General features: G+C 50.4%; 1 protein-coding gene across 1 annotated transcript in view; it reads right to left on the minus strand.

The window, feature by feature from the left end:
* Positions 1-707: 707 nt before the first annotated feature.
* The window catches only part of LOC146813551 (butyrophilin subfamily 1 member A1-like), a 63,452-nt gene continuing 46,769 nt past the window's right edge, over positions 708-17,390 (minus strand). Inside the window, exon 5 of the mRNA XM_085614769.1 lies at positions 708-1,523. Within this exon, the coding sequence (XP_085470895.1) occupies positions 1,015-1,523 (509 nt within the window). The 3' untranslated portion in view covers positions 708-1,014. The remainder of the gene's footprint in view (positions 1,524-17,390) is intronic.

Raw genomic sequence — 17,390 nt, forward strand, 5'->3', positions numbered from 1 at the left:
AGGGGTAACTGAAAGGTTTCTATGTGCAGTATATGGTGAGATATAGTGAACTTATATCTTAGTAAGGGGTGCTTGCACCCCTTGGTGAGATATAGTGAACCTATATCTTAGTAAGGGGTGCTTGCACCACCTTACCCAGGCTGCAGTAGCAGACCTGTGGTGTCACTTTGGGTGGCCTTCCAGGGGTGGCATAATACATGCTTCAGCCCCTCGTAGGCCTCTGGGGTACCTATGCCCTGAGTACATAGTATACCATATACTAGGGACTTATAAGGGCACTCCAGATCCAATCTGTAATGTACCTAAAGTACATGCAATCAATTTAGAGAGAAAGCAGCTAGGCTGGGGCCCTGAATAGCAGGGTCCCAGCCACACTAAAGTCGAAAAACAGTGTTACAGCAGCAAAAAGTGGGGGTAACCATAAGAGGCAGATCCTACTCTCCTACACCCACCTTCCTGGGAGACATCTCCTGCTTCCCTCTTCCTCAGGGACAACTCCTGCTCACCCATCGCTCAGGGGCATCTCCTGCACCCCCTCCCTCTTCAGGGACATCTCCTGGTCCATTCTTAGGGGACATCTCCCTCTCCCCACTCCCTTTGGTGACATCTCCAGCTCATTCTCCGTCCCCGCTCCCCCTACCCTATGGACATCTGTTGCTCCCCCTCCCTTGGGGACATCTCCCACCCCCCCACATCCCTAGGGGGCATATCCTACTCCCCCTCACTCGGCAGTCCACAGGGTATTGCCGAATTACAGGTCAACACTACACCATAGTGGAGGTCTATCAGTGGATGAAAGGAGTTGTGGAGCTGTGGGGGGTATGGGGGGGCTAGCCTGGCCTGTGAAAGAAATAGGGATGCAGCCCCCAGTTCAGGGGGGGTTGATACCAGGAGATGCAGGAAAACAAAGAGTGAGGGTATGAAAGGGGCTCGGGAGGTGCGGCGTCTTTCTGTCTCTTTCAACCCTGTTATTGACCTGTGGGGGTGGTATGGTGGGCTTCCGGGGAGGCTCTGTTACATCAGGCGTAGGTCTGTGTGTGTCACGAGCCAGAAGTAGGGGTGCAGCTCCCCCGTGAAGGTGTCATTAAAGGTACAGAGTTGCTTCAAGGTGTCTGCGTTGTATAAGGACAGTCGCCCCCCCTCATAGTCCAGGTAAAAACCCAGCTTCAGGGGGCGCTGGCGGGGGGCCAGAGAAGTGGGATAGAAGGAGAGAGCCCAAAACTGACCATTTTCCAACCGCAGCACACCCCAGGAACTGCCCTCAGGGACCACTCTCTTGTATGGCTCCCCTCTCAGAGTCTCTCGTATTATCCCCACATGCCACGACCCTACCTGCAGCACCTGCACCTCCCAGTAACACCTCCCCGAGGTGAACCCCTCTCTCCCTTGCACAGCAGGAATGTCAGTGAATCTCTTCGGATTTTTCGGCCGGCGCTCCCGACTGCCTGTCTGTGTCACACGTCTCCCATCCTCTGACAGGATCAAGCCTTCATGAGCTGTGTCTGGATCCAGAGTCAGCAGCACTGCAGAGAGAGGAGAGAGAGTTACTGACACACTGTGTGACCTAAGACAAGTCACTGTCCCACCCAGAGACCCCAGCACTGCAGAGAGGAGAGGGTTAATGACACATTGTGTGAGCTCAGTCAAGTCACCATTGTGAGAAGGTGGCCTGATATATGCTGTCCACTAGTTCTAGTGGGCACCTTGTATCAGTCCAAACAACCCCTTATGGTGATAGTTAAAGACAACCTTATGTAAAAGCTATCCTAGTGGTAGCTATGGAGAGCAGCCTTCAGGCTAAGTCTTGAAGGAATGTAAAGCAGCTTGTTTTACCAGTCTATAATCTCTTGCATTACCAAATGAAAGGACAACCACACCTGGTATATATTCAAAATATGTGTATTTAAGATAAAACACACACCCCTAGTCTCTTTATGAGGCTAGAGTGCGAAGTACTTTGTTTACAAGTTAGTAAGCTTCAATAATAGCACAAATACACGTTTGGGTCCTAGGGGCGTACCAAACCATATACCAAAAAAGTGGTATAAGAACCACGACTGGGATAGACACTAGGCCTATAGCCTCTAGAATCGCTGGGACCCCAAGGAACCACCCAAGGTAGTGACAAAGGGGACCCACGGGAGCTGTATGCAGTGTGAAAGCACAACCGCGGGATCCTATTATCTTCTATGGGCAATGCCGCGGTTGGAAATTTAAAGATTAGGGACACTTCTAATCGAGTCAGGACCAAACTCTTTTGGACTTAAGCAGTTCTAGGCTAGCACCCACGAGAGCACCAGAATTGAGTTACCTCACCCAGGGAAGCCGGGTGCATATGTGTCTTTTGGTGTCGGATCGCGTTGTTGATTTCAATGGAAGCCTGCAAAGAACTGCTGCTGCCGTGAAGAGGAGAAGTGTCCGAAGAGATCCAAGCCTGCATCTAGGGTGGGGGGAACCTGAAAGCAGAGGGGACAGAGTCTGGGTCACTAGCCAGTGACCGAGGGCAGGATGGACCAATGCACACAGATGTCGGGTGCTTCAGGTGAGTTGATGGGTGTCTTGACTCTTCAGCCACGAGGTCCAGGAGGCGTCGACGAAGTCCACGAGCCGTATTCGAGCTGTCCCACAAAGTCTGTCGAGTGCTGCAGTGTCGGCGACCAGATTGGACCCAACAAGCCTTGGCAATGGCAAGTTACAGGAATGCAGAGAAAGGACTGCGGTGCAGACCAGCAAGGTCTGAGAGACTCACCCAGCAAGGGTAAGTCAGGGCACGTCTGGAGCAACCAGGAAAGCCCAAGAAGAAGAGGAGTTGCCTTCATGGGGACCTGCTAGCCAACGGGCTAGTGATCGCGAAGGAGCCTCTAGCGGTCACACTTGAAACGGGCCAATGGGTCACTCGTGGAGTGGAGGCCCACAAACTTCAGTGCAGGAGATGCTCAAGACTGGGGCTACTCGGAACCCAAAGTACAATTTCGAGGAGGACCAGGAAGATAGTGTTGCTGCAAAAGTTCACGGTGTCCAGGGGTCACGGTTCCACGTCACCCACGATAGCCACAGGCCTCAGCTTTACTGTAGACTCAGGGTAGCCTCGGGATGTCTGGAAATCTTCCTCTGGTGATGCAAAGACTTCGGCGTCCGGCCGGAGCTTCAGCGATGCAGACTGGTCAGTTGCGTCTTTGGTGCCTGCCAAGCAGGGGATTCACTCCTTGACCACAAGGGAGATTTCTTCAGTCTTCTAGTCAGGATAGAATGTCGAAGGTCCAGAATTTATATTGCAGAGTTTCGTCCAGGGTAATCTAAAGTCCTAGGGACTGGGTTCCTATACTTATACTAAGTTTAGGGGATGGACTAACTCTAAGGCCCCACCTATGGGTGGGCCAGGAAAGAGGGTTGGTTTCATCCATTTCCTTAGTCCAGTTTCGCGCCAGAGCAGGGGCAGGTAGCCCCTGCAACCGGTTTGAACTGGGCTATGCACAGGGACACCAAATGTGCCCCCAGTGCAGGACTTCAAAGCACCAGAGAGTGCTCCCGCCCAGCCCCAATGCACATCAGCCTGTCTGGGGAGGTGGGGACACCTCCCCTTGACAGGAAACCTATTGTCCAGGCCGCCCCTGCCGGAGATTCGGTCAGCACAGGAGGCCAGACCTGTGTCTGTGGCAGAGGCATCCATTTTGTGATGCCAGGGCTCAGGAAAGTCCTACCGGGTTTAGCCAGTGTGAACATGTCTCACCCTCTAGAAGGGTGGAATGCTACCCCCGCCGCCAGGACTGGCGGGGGGGGGGGGGGGGGGGGATGGTAGTATTCCAAGATGTTTGACACCAAACACGACATGTTTTGATGCAGCCATTCCAAAGTTAGCATTTACCGCAAGGTTATAATGCACTTAAGAGTATATGGTATACCTGTATCATTTCGATGATGGCTCGTTTCTTTTTCAACCTATTAATAGAATCTTCATTATATTTTTCAAATATAATAGCAAGTGATTGTTCTACTAAGATTGTCGTGCTAGATAAATCATGAAAAGTTATGTTTATTAATGTTTTATTTTCAACAATTCCCCTGAAGAAGGGTTCTTGTATCGCGAAATGCATTGGGACAAAGCAACAAATGAATTACAAGAAGGCCACACAATGTTTCTAATTATTGTAATTTGTTGATGTGGAAAAAATCACATTTTATATTGGTTTCAACATATATCATTTGTTGAAGTTCAAAATTGGTTGTGAGAGATTATTTTTTGAGACAAATTTTGTTGCAAAATCAAATGAATTAAAGTGATGTGTATTTGTATAAATTTTGTTGGTATACATTTGGCATATTTTGTTTGCCACACGCAGTGCGGGCAGGGCCAAGTTTTAAGCTACACTTGAAACACAAATCAGATTAATTAATTAGAGGGAGGATAGCTACCTCCATCTTTTCCCCCAGCACGCCCACATTAAACACAGGTCAAAAGTAGATCTAGATTACAGGGTATAATCTAGGTGTGTGCTGCACATTCACACTTTTTTGTATCACAGAACAGCCATAAGGAAGTATTTCTGAAAGCTGCAGAGGGGCCCAGCTCATGCTTGGGCACCCTCTTACACAAAACCAAGCACTCTGCCTTCAGGATTGTCAAGGCCTGCCATAGGAGTGGCTTATAGGTTTATATGTGTCTGTATAAGGTAGTGATATAGGTAGCCTATATTACGGTAAGGGGTGCAAGCACACCCTTACCCAGGCTGTAGTAGCAGACCTGTGGTGTCATTTTCGGTGGCTTCCCAGGGGTGGCATAATACATGCATCAGCCCCTGGTCGGCCTCTGAGGTACCTATGCCCTAGGTACATAACATACCATATACTAGGGGCTTATAAGGCACTCCAGAATCCAATTAGATATGTACCTAATGTACATGGAAACCATTTTAGAGAGGAAGCAGCTAGGCTGTGGTCCTGATTAGCAGGGCCACAGCCAGACTAAGGTCGAAAAACAGTGAAACACCAGCAAAAAGTGGGGGTCCCCATGTGAAGCAGATCCTACTCTCCTACAAACATACCAGCCTGAGCCTCCAGCACTGAAGAGAGAGGAGTGAGCATTACTGACACACTGAGTGACCTCAGACAAGTCACTGTCCCACCCAGAGACCCCAGCACTGCAGAGAGAAGAGAGTTAATGACACTGTGTGACATCAGAAAAGTCACTGTTCCGCTCAGAGACCACAGCACGTCAGAGAGAGGAAAATAGAGTGTTACTGACATACAGTGTGACCTTAGACAAGTCACTGACCCAGCCAGATACCCCAGCACTGCCGAAAGAGGAGAGAGCATTACTGACACACTGTGTGACCTTAGACAAGTCACTGTCCAGCCCAGAGACCCCAGCAAAGTAGAGAGCGGAGAGAGTTAATGAAACACTGTGTGACCTCAGACAAGTCACTGTGCATCCCAGAGGCCCCAGCACTGCAGAGAGAGGAGAGAGAGTTAATGACACACTGTGTGCCCTCAGATCAGTCACAGTCCGACCCAGAGACCCCAACACTGCAGAGAGAGGAGAGAGAGTTAATGACACACTGTGTAACCTCAGATAAGTCACAGTCCCACCCAGAGACCCCAGCACTGCAGTGATTGGAGAGAGTTACTGACACACTGTTTGATCTACGACAAGCCACTGTCCAGCCAAGAGACCCCAGCACTGCAGAGAGGATAGGGGTAGTGGCACACTGTGTGACCTCAGACAAGTCACTGTCCATCCCAGAGACCCCAGCACTGTAGGGAGAGGAGAGAGAGTTAAGGTCACACTGTGTGACCTCAGACAAGTCACTGTCAAGGCAAGAGTCCCAAGCACTGAAGAGAGAGTAGAGAGAGTTACTGATACACTGTGTGACCTCAGACAAGCCCCTGTCTATTCCAGAGACCCCAGCACTGTATGGAGAGGAGAGAGAGTTAATGACAAATTGTGTGACCTCAGAGAAGCCACTGTCCAGCTCAGAGATCTCAGCACTGCAGGGAGATAGAGGTAATGGCACACTGAGTGACCTCACACAAGGTACTGTCCCACCCAGAGACCCCAGCACTGCAGGAAAGGAGAGTGTTAAGGACACAGTGTGACCTCAAACAAGTCACAGTCCTACCCAGAGATCCCAGCACAGCAGAGAGAGGAAAATAGAGTGTTACTGACACACGGTGTGACCTTAGACAAGTCACTGACCCTCCCAGATACCCCAGCACTGTAGAAAGAGGAGAGAACATTACTGACACATAGTGTGACTTCAGACAAGTCACTGTCCCACCCAGACTCCCCAGCACTGTAGAGAGGAGAGAGTTAATGACACACTGTGTGACCTCATGTAGGAAGGTGGAATCTGACGGCTGCCCCCACTTTTTCCCTGGTGTTTTGCTGGTTTTCGACTAAGTTTGGCTGGGATCCTGCTATTATGGATCCCTGCCTATCTGCTTTCCCCTTAAAATTGATTATCAGTACTTTAGGTACACTCCATATTGGATTCTGGGGTACCCTTAAAAGTCCCTAGTATATGGCATGCTATTTACCCTGTGCATAGGTACCCCAGAGGCCTACCAGGGGCTGCAGCATGTATTATGCCACCCCTGGAAAACCTTCCAAAATGACACAACAGGACTGCTACAGCAGCCTGTGTAAGGTGGTGAGATATAGGTTCACCATATCTCTCCATATCACTGCACATATAAACCTATCAGTCACCCCTAAGGCAGGCCGTACCAATTCTGAAGGCAGGGTGCTTGGTTTTATGTGAGAGGGTGCCCATGCATGAGTAGAGCCCCTCTGCAGCCTTCGGAACCATTATTCTGGGGTTTTTGTGATGCAGCCAAAATCATATACTCTTAAGTGCATTTTAACCAAACTGTTAATGCTAACTTTGGGATGGCTGCACGGACACATGTCGTGTTTGGTGTCAAACATCTTGGAATCATACCCCCACAGCAGTAACTGGTATGGGAGTATGCCACCACCCTTCTAGAGGGAGAGACATGATTGCACCGGTATACTGATGAGGGTTATGAACCCGAAACCGGTCCTAGGAAGCTTGTTTCCTGTCCAGGGAAGACATGGCTTGGCAGTTTGGGCTGGACTGTTCCCATGAGGCACAGGGTCAGACTGATTTGCATATGGCCATGTCTGAACTGGGGTGGTGGAGTGAGCTAAAGAATGATGATAGATTATACCCAGATCAGTTGACTGGAGGTGAGTGTTTGATTTGCTCAAACGCTCCGTCCATCATCCCCTTTGGTATCGCTTTGTTCACCCTAAGTTGGCGGGGTATGCCCAGACGTGGGTCCCTTGCTCACTTTGCCACTGGATTCACGATAGTCTGGCTGAAGAGGGTTATGAACCCGAAACCGGTCCTAGGATGCTTGTTTCCGGCCCAGGAAAGACATGGCTCGGCAGTTCGGGCTGGACTGTTCCCATGAGGCACAGGGTCAAGACTGATTTGCATATGGCCATGTCTGAACTGGGGTGGTGGAGTGGGCTAAAGAACGGTGATGGATTAAACCCGGATCAGTTGACTGGAGGTGAGTGTTTGATTTGCTCAAATGCTCCATCCATCATCCCCTTTGGTATAACTTTGGGATGGCTGCACGGAAACATGTCGTGTTTGGTGTCAAACATCTTGGAATCATACCCCCACACCAGTAACTGGTATGGGAGAATGATCCCACCCTTCTAGAGGGAGAAACATGATTGCACCGGTATACCCGGTGTGAGAAGTTGCCCTGGCATATGCTGTCCACTAGTTATAGTGGTCACCTTGCACCAGTCCAAACAACCCTTATTGATGATAGGTTTAAAGACAAACTTTATTGAAAGCTATCCTAGTGGTAGCTATGGAGAGCAGCCTTCAGGCTAAGTCTTGAAGGAGTGTAAAGCAACTTGGTTTACCAGATTATATCCTCAAGAATCACTAAATGAAAAGAGAACCACACAATGTATATATATAAAATATATGTATTTATTTCTAAACATTCCCTACTAATCTCTTTATGAGATTAGAGTCCAAGATACACAATAATAAAGTTCTAAAACGACAGTAAATAGCACAATATACAATGGGCCCTAGGGGCGGACCAAACCATATATTAAGAAAGTGGTATAACAACCACGACTTGACTAGACACAGTGCCTAGAGCACGTAGAATCACTGGGACCCCAAGGAACCACCCAAGGTAGTGACACAGGAGACCCATGGGGGACATGTGCAGTGTGAGAACACAGCCGCGAGCCCCGTTCTATTCTATGGGAAAGTCGCGGTTAGAATTTTAGAAGTTAAGGACACTTAGGAGAGAACTTTGAGCAAACCCCTTTAGACTTAGGGGGTTCTAGGGCCAGCACCCATGGCAGCACTGTACTACTCGAGTTACCTCACCCAGGGAAGCCGGGTGCATAGGTGTCAAATGGTGTCGGGAATTGTCGTTCATTTCAATGGCGATCTGCTGCAAAGTGCTGCTGCCGGGAAGGAGAACAGTGTCCAGTGTGATCTAAACCTGAATCGAAGTTCAGAAGAACCTGAAAGCAGAGGGGACAGAGTCTGGGTCACTTGCCAGTGACCATGGGCACAGTAGACGAATGCCCACCGATGTCGGGTGATTCAGGTGTGAAGATGTGAAGCTTGACTCTGCAGCCACGAGGACCAGGAGATGTTGATGATGACCAGGAGCTGGATTCCAGCTGTCTCATGAAGGATGTCGAGTGCTGCGGTGTCAGTGCCCGATTGGACCCAACAAGCCTTGGTAGCAGCTACCCATGCAAGAAGAGAAAAGATGCTTTGATGCGGACCAGCAAGATCCTGGGGGCTCCTAAAGTGAAGGAGAGGCAGGTCACGTCTGGAGCAACCAGGTAAGCCCAATTATAATTAAAGTTGCCTTCACAGGGACCCACCAGTCGACAGACCAGGGATCGCGAAGGGACCTCGAGAGAAAACACAAAGGGCCAGCTCATGGAACACTCGTGGAGTGTAGGCGGGCAATCTTTAGTGCAAATGCTGCTCCGGGTCAGGGCTACAAGTAACCCAAAGCTCAGCTGCAGGAGTCGTTGGAAAGGTAATGCTTCTGCAAAGTGACGCGGTGTCCATGGGTTTGGGTTGCACGGTCGCCACGAGGGATACGGGCCTCAGACTTGCTGTGGGCACTGATCAACCTCTAAAACCATGGAAACCCACCTCCTGTGTTGCAAAATTCTTTGGAGTCCGGCGGGAGCTTCGGAGATGCAAACTGGTCAGATGCGTCTTTGGTGCCTGCCTTGCAGGGGAGTAACTCCTTTACTCCAAGGGAGATTCTTCAGTCATCTATCGCCTTGTAGATCGTCGAAGTTCCAGGATTATGTGTCAGAGTTTCATCCAAGTGTAATTTAAAGTCCTGTTTCCATGGGTTTCTATCTTATACCCAAGGAAGGGGTGGGACAAACTTTAGGGACCCAACTATGGGAGGGTCAGGAAAGAGGGATGGCTACACCCATTTCCTTTATCCAGTTTTGTGCCAGAGCAGGGGCTGGTAGCCTCTGCAAACGGTTTGAGCTGGACTATGCACAGGGACACCAAATGTGCCCCCAGTGCTGACTTCAAAGCACTCTTGGAGTGCACCCACCCAGCCCCAATACACTAAAGTCTGTCTGGGAGGTGGTGACACCTCCCTGTGATGGGAAACCTATTGTCCAGGCCTCCCCTGCCTGAGTTTCGTCCAGCAGCGGGAGGGCAGACTCGTGTCTGTGGCTGGCAGCATCCATTTTGTGATGCCAGGGCTCTGTGAGCTGGTACCGGGTATACCGGTGCTGTCATGTCTCTCCCTCTAGAAGGGTGGGATCATACTCCCACACCAGGTACTGCTGTGGGGGTATGATTCCAAGGTGTTTGACACCACACACAACATGTTTCCGTGCAGCCATCCCAAAGTAGCATTTACCGTTTGGTTATAATGCACTTAAGAGTATATGGTTTGGCTGCATCACAAACAACCCTGGAATAAATGTACCGAAGGCTACAGAGGGGCTCTGCTCATGCATGGGCACCCTCTCACATAAAACCCAGCACCCTGCCTTCAAGATTAGTAAGGCCTGCCATAGGGGTGACTGATAGGTTTATATGTGCAATGATATGGAGAGATATAGTGTACCTATATCTCAGTAAGGGGTGCATGAACCACATTACCCAGCCTGCAGTAGCAGTCTGTGGTGTTATTTTGGAAGGCTTCCCAGAGGTGGCATAATACATGCTGCAGCCCCTGGTAGGCCTCTGGGGTGCCTATGCACTGGGTACATAGTACACCATATACTAGGGACTTATAAGGGTACCCCAGAATCCAATTTGGAGTGTACCTAAAGTACTGATAATCAATTTAGAGAGGAAGCAGCTAGACTGGGGTCCGGGGTAGCAGGGCCCCAGTCGAAAAACAGTGAAACATCAGCAAAAAGTGGGGGTAACTATAAGAAGCAGATCCTACTCTCCTACACCCGGTACCAACTTAACAGAGCCCTGGCATCACAACATGGATGCTGCAGCCACAGACACGAGTCTGCCCTCTTGTTGCTGAACGAAACTCCAGCAGGGGAGGCCTGGACAATAGGTTTCCTGTCACAGGGAGGTGTGACCACCTCCCAGACAGACTTTAGTGTATTGGGGCTGGTTGGGTGCACTCCAAGAGTGCTTTGAAGTCAGCACTGGGGGCACATTTGGTGTCCCTGTGCATAGTCCAGCTTAAACTGGTTGCAGGGGCACGGAACTGGACGAAGGAAATGGGTGTAGCCACCCCTCTTTCCTGACCCTCCCATAGGTGGGTCCCTAGAGTTGTCCAACTCCTTCCCCTGTTATAATATAGGAACCCCTGGCAACAGGACTTTAGACTACAACTGGACGAAACTCTGATACTGAATCCTGGAACTTCGACAATCTACATTGAACTAGATGACCGAAGAATCTCCCTTGGAGTAAGGGAGTTACTCCCCTGCAAGGCAGGCACCAATGATGCATCTGACCAGTTTGCATCTCCGAAGCTCCCGTCAGACTCTGAAGAATTTTGCAACACAGGAGGCGGGTTTCCATGGTCTAAGAGGTCTATCAATGCCCACAGCAAGTCTGAAGCCCGTATCCCTCGTGGTGACCCCTGGACACCGTGTCTCTTTGCAGAAACATCAGCTCTCCAACGACTCCTGCAGCTGAGCTTTGGGTTACTTGTAGCCCTGATCCAGAGCAGCATTTGCACTGAAGATTGCCCGCCTACACTCCACGAGTGTTCCGTGAGCTGGCACTTTGTGTTTTCTCTCAAGGTCCCTTCGTGATCCCTGGTCCGTCGACTGGTGGGTCGCTGTGAAGGCAACTTTTACTTTAATTGGGCTTACCTGGTTGCTCCGAACGTGCCCTGACTCTCCATCGCTTGTGGAGTCGCCAGGACCTTGCTGGTCAGCACCGAAGCATCTTTTCTCTTCCTGCGTGGGTTGCTGCTGCCAAGGCTTGTTGGGTCCAATCCAGACACCAACACCGCAGCACTTGACATCCTTCGCGAGACAGCTCGAACCCAGCTCCTGGTTGTCATCAACGCCTCCTGTTCCTTGTGGCTGCATAGTCAAGCTTCACCTCTTTGAACCTGAATCACCCAACATCAGTGGTGTGAGAAGTTGGTCTGGTATATGCTGGTCACTAGTTAAAGTGGACACCTTGCAGCAGTACAATTCGACTCTTATGGTAGATAGGTTTAAGACAACCTTTAAAGAAAGCTATCCTAGTGGTAGCTGTGGAGAGCAGCCTTCAGGCTAAGTCTTGGAGGAATGTAAAGCAGCTTGTTTTACCACATAATCTCTTGAATTACCAAATGAAAGGACACCACACAGGTATATATAACAAATATATATGTATTTATTACTAAACAACTCTCTACTAATCTCTTTATGAGATAAGAAGTCAGGAACATAGGCACAAATCAACGTTTCACAATAAATTAAGCACAAATATGGCTGGGGCCCTAAGGGCGTACCAGACCATATACTAAAAAAGAGACTTACAGATAACGACTTGCAATGGGACAAGGCCTAGGGCCTTCAGAAGCGTTGGAGCCTCACGAAACCACCCAAGGTAGGTAAGGAAAGGACCCACTGGGGACGCATGCAGTGTGTTAACCCATCCACGAATCCCCGTTGACTTCAATGGTGCAAGTCGCAATTGGAAATTTAGAGTTTAAGGGCACTTCGAAGGAGACTACAAGCAAGTCACTTACAGGGTAAGTAGTTCTAGAGCCAACACCCACAGGAGCACCATAGTGCTGGAGTTACTTCACTCAGGGAAGCCGGGTGCATAGGTGTCTTTTGGTGTCGGGTCGCGGCATCGTTTTCAATTAGAGCCAATGAAGACTTGCTGCTTGTGAAGACAGAAGAAGTGTCCGGTGGAATCCAAGCCTGGATTCAGAAGAAGGAAGACCTGAAAGCAGAGGAGACAGTGTTCAAAGTCACTTGGCAGTGACCCGGGGCAAGGAAGATGGATACCCACAGTTGTCGGGTGTTTTCAGGTGGTTCACGGGTGTCTTGACTCTTCAGCCAAGAGGTCCAGGAGGCTTCGATGACAACCAGGAGCTGGATTCGGCGTGTCCCACAAAGTCTGCAGCTTACTGCGGTATCGGTGACCAGATTGGAGCCAACAAGCCTTGATAACAGCAAGTCTTGTGGAAAGGACAAAAAGTCAGCGGTGCAGACCGGCAAGGTCTGGGGGACTCACCCAGCTAGGGTAAGTCAGGGCAGGCCTGGAGCAACCAGGGGGGCCCTTTGGAATGGTAGGAAAGTCTTCAGGGGACGCACAAGCCAGCCAGCAAGGAATCACAAAGACGCCTCAGGAGGATCCACTGAACAGGGGCCCACGGTCACCCTGGACGGGGTAGGCCTCTGATCTTTGGAGGGATTCCTGCTAGAGGCTTGGACCACACGTAGCCCAAAGCACAGGTTCGTAGAATGTTGTGAAGGGGTTGCTCTCGAAAATAGTGCACGGTACCCAGGGACTGCGGTTCCTCGTCACTCGTGGGGTCCACTTGCCTCAGCGTCGCTGGGGACCCACGGTGGCCTTGGAGAAGTCAGGAAATCCTCTTCCTGGGCTGCAGGGACTACGGGCTCCGGCGGGAGCAGTGGAGTTTGCGACCGTAGTTTGTAGTTTTTGATGCCTGCCAAGCAGGGGAGTCACTGCTTGACTCCAAGGGAGATTCTTCGATCTTCCAGAGGTAGTGGAACGTCGAAGGTCCGGGATTCTTCTTCAGAGCATCGTCCAGGGGTATCTAGTTTGCAATGGCAAGGATTCCCTAACTTGTACTAGAAGGAAGGGAGGGGCTAGCTCTATGACCCCACCTATGGGAGGGTCAGGGGAGTGGGTGACTACACCCACTTCCCTTTGCCAGTTTCACGCCAGAGCAGGGGCAGGTAGCCCCTGAGCCGGTTTGAATTGGTGTATGCACAGAGAAGCCTACTGCTCCCCCAGTGCAGGACTTCAAAGCACTCGAGGAGTGCACCCACCCAGCCCCAATACACTAAACCCTCTCTGAGAGGTGGTCACACCTCCCTGTGACAGGATACCTATTATTGGGCTTCCTCCACTGCGAGTTTTGGTCATCAGCAGGAGGGCATCCCAGTGTCTGTGACTGGTGGCATCCATTTTGTGATGCCAGGGCTTTTCAGTATTCTACTGCGTTTCCACAGTAGGTACATGCCTATCCCTCTAGAAGGGTGGGATCATACTCCCACACCAGTTACTGGTGTGAGGGTATGATTTCAAAGCGTTTGACACCAACCACGACATGTTTTGATGCAGCCATTCCAAAGTTAGCATTTACCTCGAGGTTATAATGCACTTAAGAGTATATGGTTTGACCGCATTCACAAACAGCCCCAGACAATGGACTCTTAGAGCTTCAGAGGGGCCCTGCTCAGGCAGAGCCACCCCCTCACAGGGAAACCAAGCACCCTGCACTCAGGATTGATAGGGCCTGCCTTAGGGGTGACTGATAGGTTTAAATGTGTGTGCAGGGGAGACATAGGAAACCTATATCTCAGTGAGGGGTGCTAGCACCACCTCACCCAGGCTGCAGTAGCAGGCCTGGGGTGTCAGATTTAGTCTGCTTCCCAGGGGTGGCATAATACATGCTTCAGCCCCTGGTAGGTCTGTGAAGTACCTATGCCCTTGGTACCTAAGGTACCATATACTAGGGACTCATAAGGTACCACAGTATCCAATCACTAGTGCACCTAATACGCACACCATGTCGTTTAGAGAGAACAGAGAGGCTGGGTCCCTGATTAGCAGGGTTCCAGCTAGACTATAGCCAGAAACCAGTGTAAACATCAGAAAAAAAGTGGGGGCAACATAAGAGGTAGAACCTACTCTCCTACACAACCCCCCCAAACGCAGGGACACTAAACTAACCTTGACCAGTTGAGTCTTCGTGTTCTAAGTGGAAATACCTTGAGAGTCCATCTGCATTGGCATGTTGAGTCCCAGGTCTATGTTCCACTGTATTGTCCATCCCCTGTAGGGAAATGGACCACCTCAAAAGTTTTGGGATTTCACCTTTCATCTGTTTGAGCCATAGGAGGGGCTTGTGGTCAGTCTGAACTATGAAGTGAGTGCCAAACAAGTATGGCCTCAGCTTCTTCAGGGCCCACACCACAGAAAAGGCCTCCCTCTCTATAACTGACCAACGTTTCTCTCTAGGGGTCAGCCTTCTGCTAATAAAAGCTATTGGCTGGTCTTGACCTTCATCATTCATTTGAGGCAGTACAGCTCCCACACCCAGCTGAGAAGCATCTGTTCGGACAATGAACTTTTTGGTGTAGTCTGGACTCTGTAAGATGGGAGCAGTGCACATGGCCTGCTTTAGGTCTTCAAATGCCTTTTGACAGCTAGCTGTCCACTGAAACTTTTTTGGCATTTTCTTTGAGGTAAGATCATTCAAGGGGGTCACTATAGATCCATATCCCTTCACAAACCTCCTATAGTACCCAGTCAGGCCTAAGAAGGCTCTCACCTGTGTCTGGGTGGTTGGAGCAACCCATTCCATTATGGTTTGGATTTTGCTCTGTAAAGGCTGATCCTGCCCCCCCCCCACAAAGTGGCCCATTTTCACAACCTTTTGGTCATGCCAAGCTTTTTGTAATTCTTGGCTGGCCTCCAGGTTTTTGGTTGCCTTCTTCATGTATTCGGCCATCATGGAGCAGAGACCAAGTACATAGTCCATCACATCCTGTTTGGGGGGTTTGAGAGGTAACTCCCAGCCCTCCTTTACCAAACATAATGGACCTCTTACAGGATGCCCAAACAGAAGCTCAAATGGGCTGTACCCAACCCCCTTCTGGGGAACCTCTCTGTATGCAAACAAAAGGCAGGGAAGAAGAAGGTCCCATTTTCGCCTAAGCTTTTCTGGGAGTCCTTTAATCATACCCTTTAGGGTTTGGTTGAAACGCTCAACCAACCCATTGCATTGTGGGTGATAGGGGATGGTGAACTTATAAGTTACACCACACTCCTTCCACATTGCTTTCAAATATCCTGACATGAAGTTAGTATCTCTGTCAGAGATGACCTCCTTTGGGAAACTCACGCTGGAGAAAACTCCAATGAGGGCTCTTGTCACCACAGGGGCTGTGGTGGTCCTCAGGGGAATTGCCTCTGGTTACCTGGTGGCATTATCCACTACCACCAGGATGAATCTGTGCCCAGATGCAGTTTGAGGGTCAAGGGGACTAACAATGTCAATCCCTACCCTTTCAAAGGGTACCCCCACTACAGGTAGTGGTATCAGGGGGGCCTTTGTTGTGCCACCTGCTTTGCCACTGGCTTGACAGGTGACACAGGAGCGACAGAACTCCTTTGTGTCTTCTGACATATGTGGCCAATGAAAATGTGGAACAAGCCTGTCCCAGGTCTTGTTTTGGCCCAAGTGACCTGCCAAAGTGATATCATGTGCTAGGGTATTACCAACCTCCTGGTGGCTCCAGGGGTGGGAACTCTACCCTCAGAATATAGGAGTCCCTCATCCCAATAAACTTTATGGAATCCACTAGCACTCCCAGCAGCCTAAGCAGCAGCCTGCTGTCTGAGGGGTTCAAGAGAGGGGCAGTACTGTTGCTCCTTACTCAGATCTTCCCTAGAAGGGCCCCCTGCCCCCAATAACTCAACCTGATCAGGCTCAAGTCCCTCTAGGGCAGTTCCTTCTTCAGGATCTGCTTCTCCTCCCTTAAGAGGTGAATCTGTGATCTGAGATAGGGGAGAAGGCACTGCCTTAACTCTACAGCTCCTCTTCTTGGGAAGCATCTGGTCCATTGTTCCAGGATCCAGAGCTGGTTCAGTGTTATGCATTCTGATGGATACATCTGCCAGTGGATTCCTCACCTTGTGAATATCCCTGCGCCAGCAACATTCGGAAACTTTTGTAGCAGTCCACGCTGATGAGGTCGCAGACGACGTCACAGAGGAACGGCACCGCTCGCGACTCCGGCTCCATAAGAAGACCTCGTCGGTGTGATGACGTCAGTTCCCTTTTTTCCGCGCCGTCGAAGCCAACGGATTTCGGGAATCGCTGTTGTTAGCGTCGTTGATACTTTGTGTATTCTGAGTATTATTCCTGTTCTCTGTCGAAGATGTCGACAAAAAAGTCTGGTTTTAAGCCTTGCAGGGAGTGTGGCAAGCATATGTCCATCACAGATCCTCATGAGGACTGTGTGTGGTGTTTATCGTCGGACCACGATGTGGATGACTGTACCAGCTGCCGGAAGATGAGTACGAAGGCTCTTAAGGAACGGGAGGCAAAACTCTTCATCGCAAAAATGAAGAAGGAGAAGAGAGGGAGAAGAAGATCGAGAACGAGGTCGAGGTCTAGATCGAAGTCGAGGTCGGCGTCGAAGTCGACTTCGGGACATGCTTCTCATGCCAAGAAGCATAAGAAAAAAAGAAGGCACTCGTCTCGACGCCATTCTGATAAGAGCTCGGCGCCGAAGCCGAAGTCACCTGCTCGGCGTCGGAAGGACTCTGTTTCTCCCTCTCCTGTGCCGGATTCGCCTGCTGGTCCTTCATCTCCGGTGGTCTCCTTGTCTCCGGCTTCACCGGTTCCAGCACGGACTCCGACGCCGGTTCCATCTCTGGCTCCGTCTCCGGCCCCGGAAGAACTTCAAGCCCCGGGTGAGCCAGCGACGCCGCTGATTCCACCGTCGGCGCCGGTTGGCCCGAGTCCGGTGAGGCCTGACCAGTACCCTGCCTTCCCTGGTCCAGGTCAGGACCCCTCGCATTACTTAAATGCGATGTATGGGGTGTTTGCTCGAGCCATGTACACCACTGGTGCACCTGCGGGTCCGATGGGTCCCATGGCATTTAATTTGGGGGTGCCGCAAGTATATCCGCAGGCCCCTTTCATAC

Source organism: Triturus cristatus, chromosome 7 (genome assembly GCF_964204655.1).
Source record: "Triturus cristatus chromosome 7, aTriCri1.1, whole genome shotgun sequence".
In the NCBI taxonomy this organism is placed as follows: domain Eukaryota; kingdom Metazoa; phylum Chordata; class Amphibia; order Caudata; family Salamandridae; genus Triturus; species Triturus cristatus.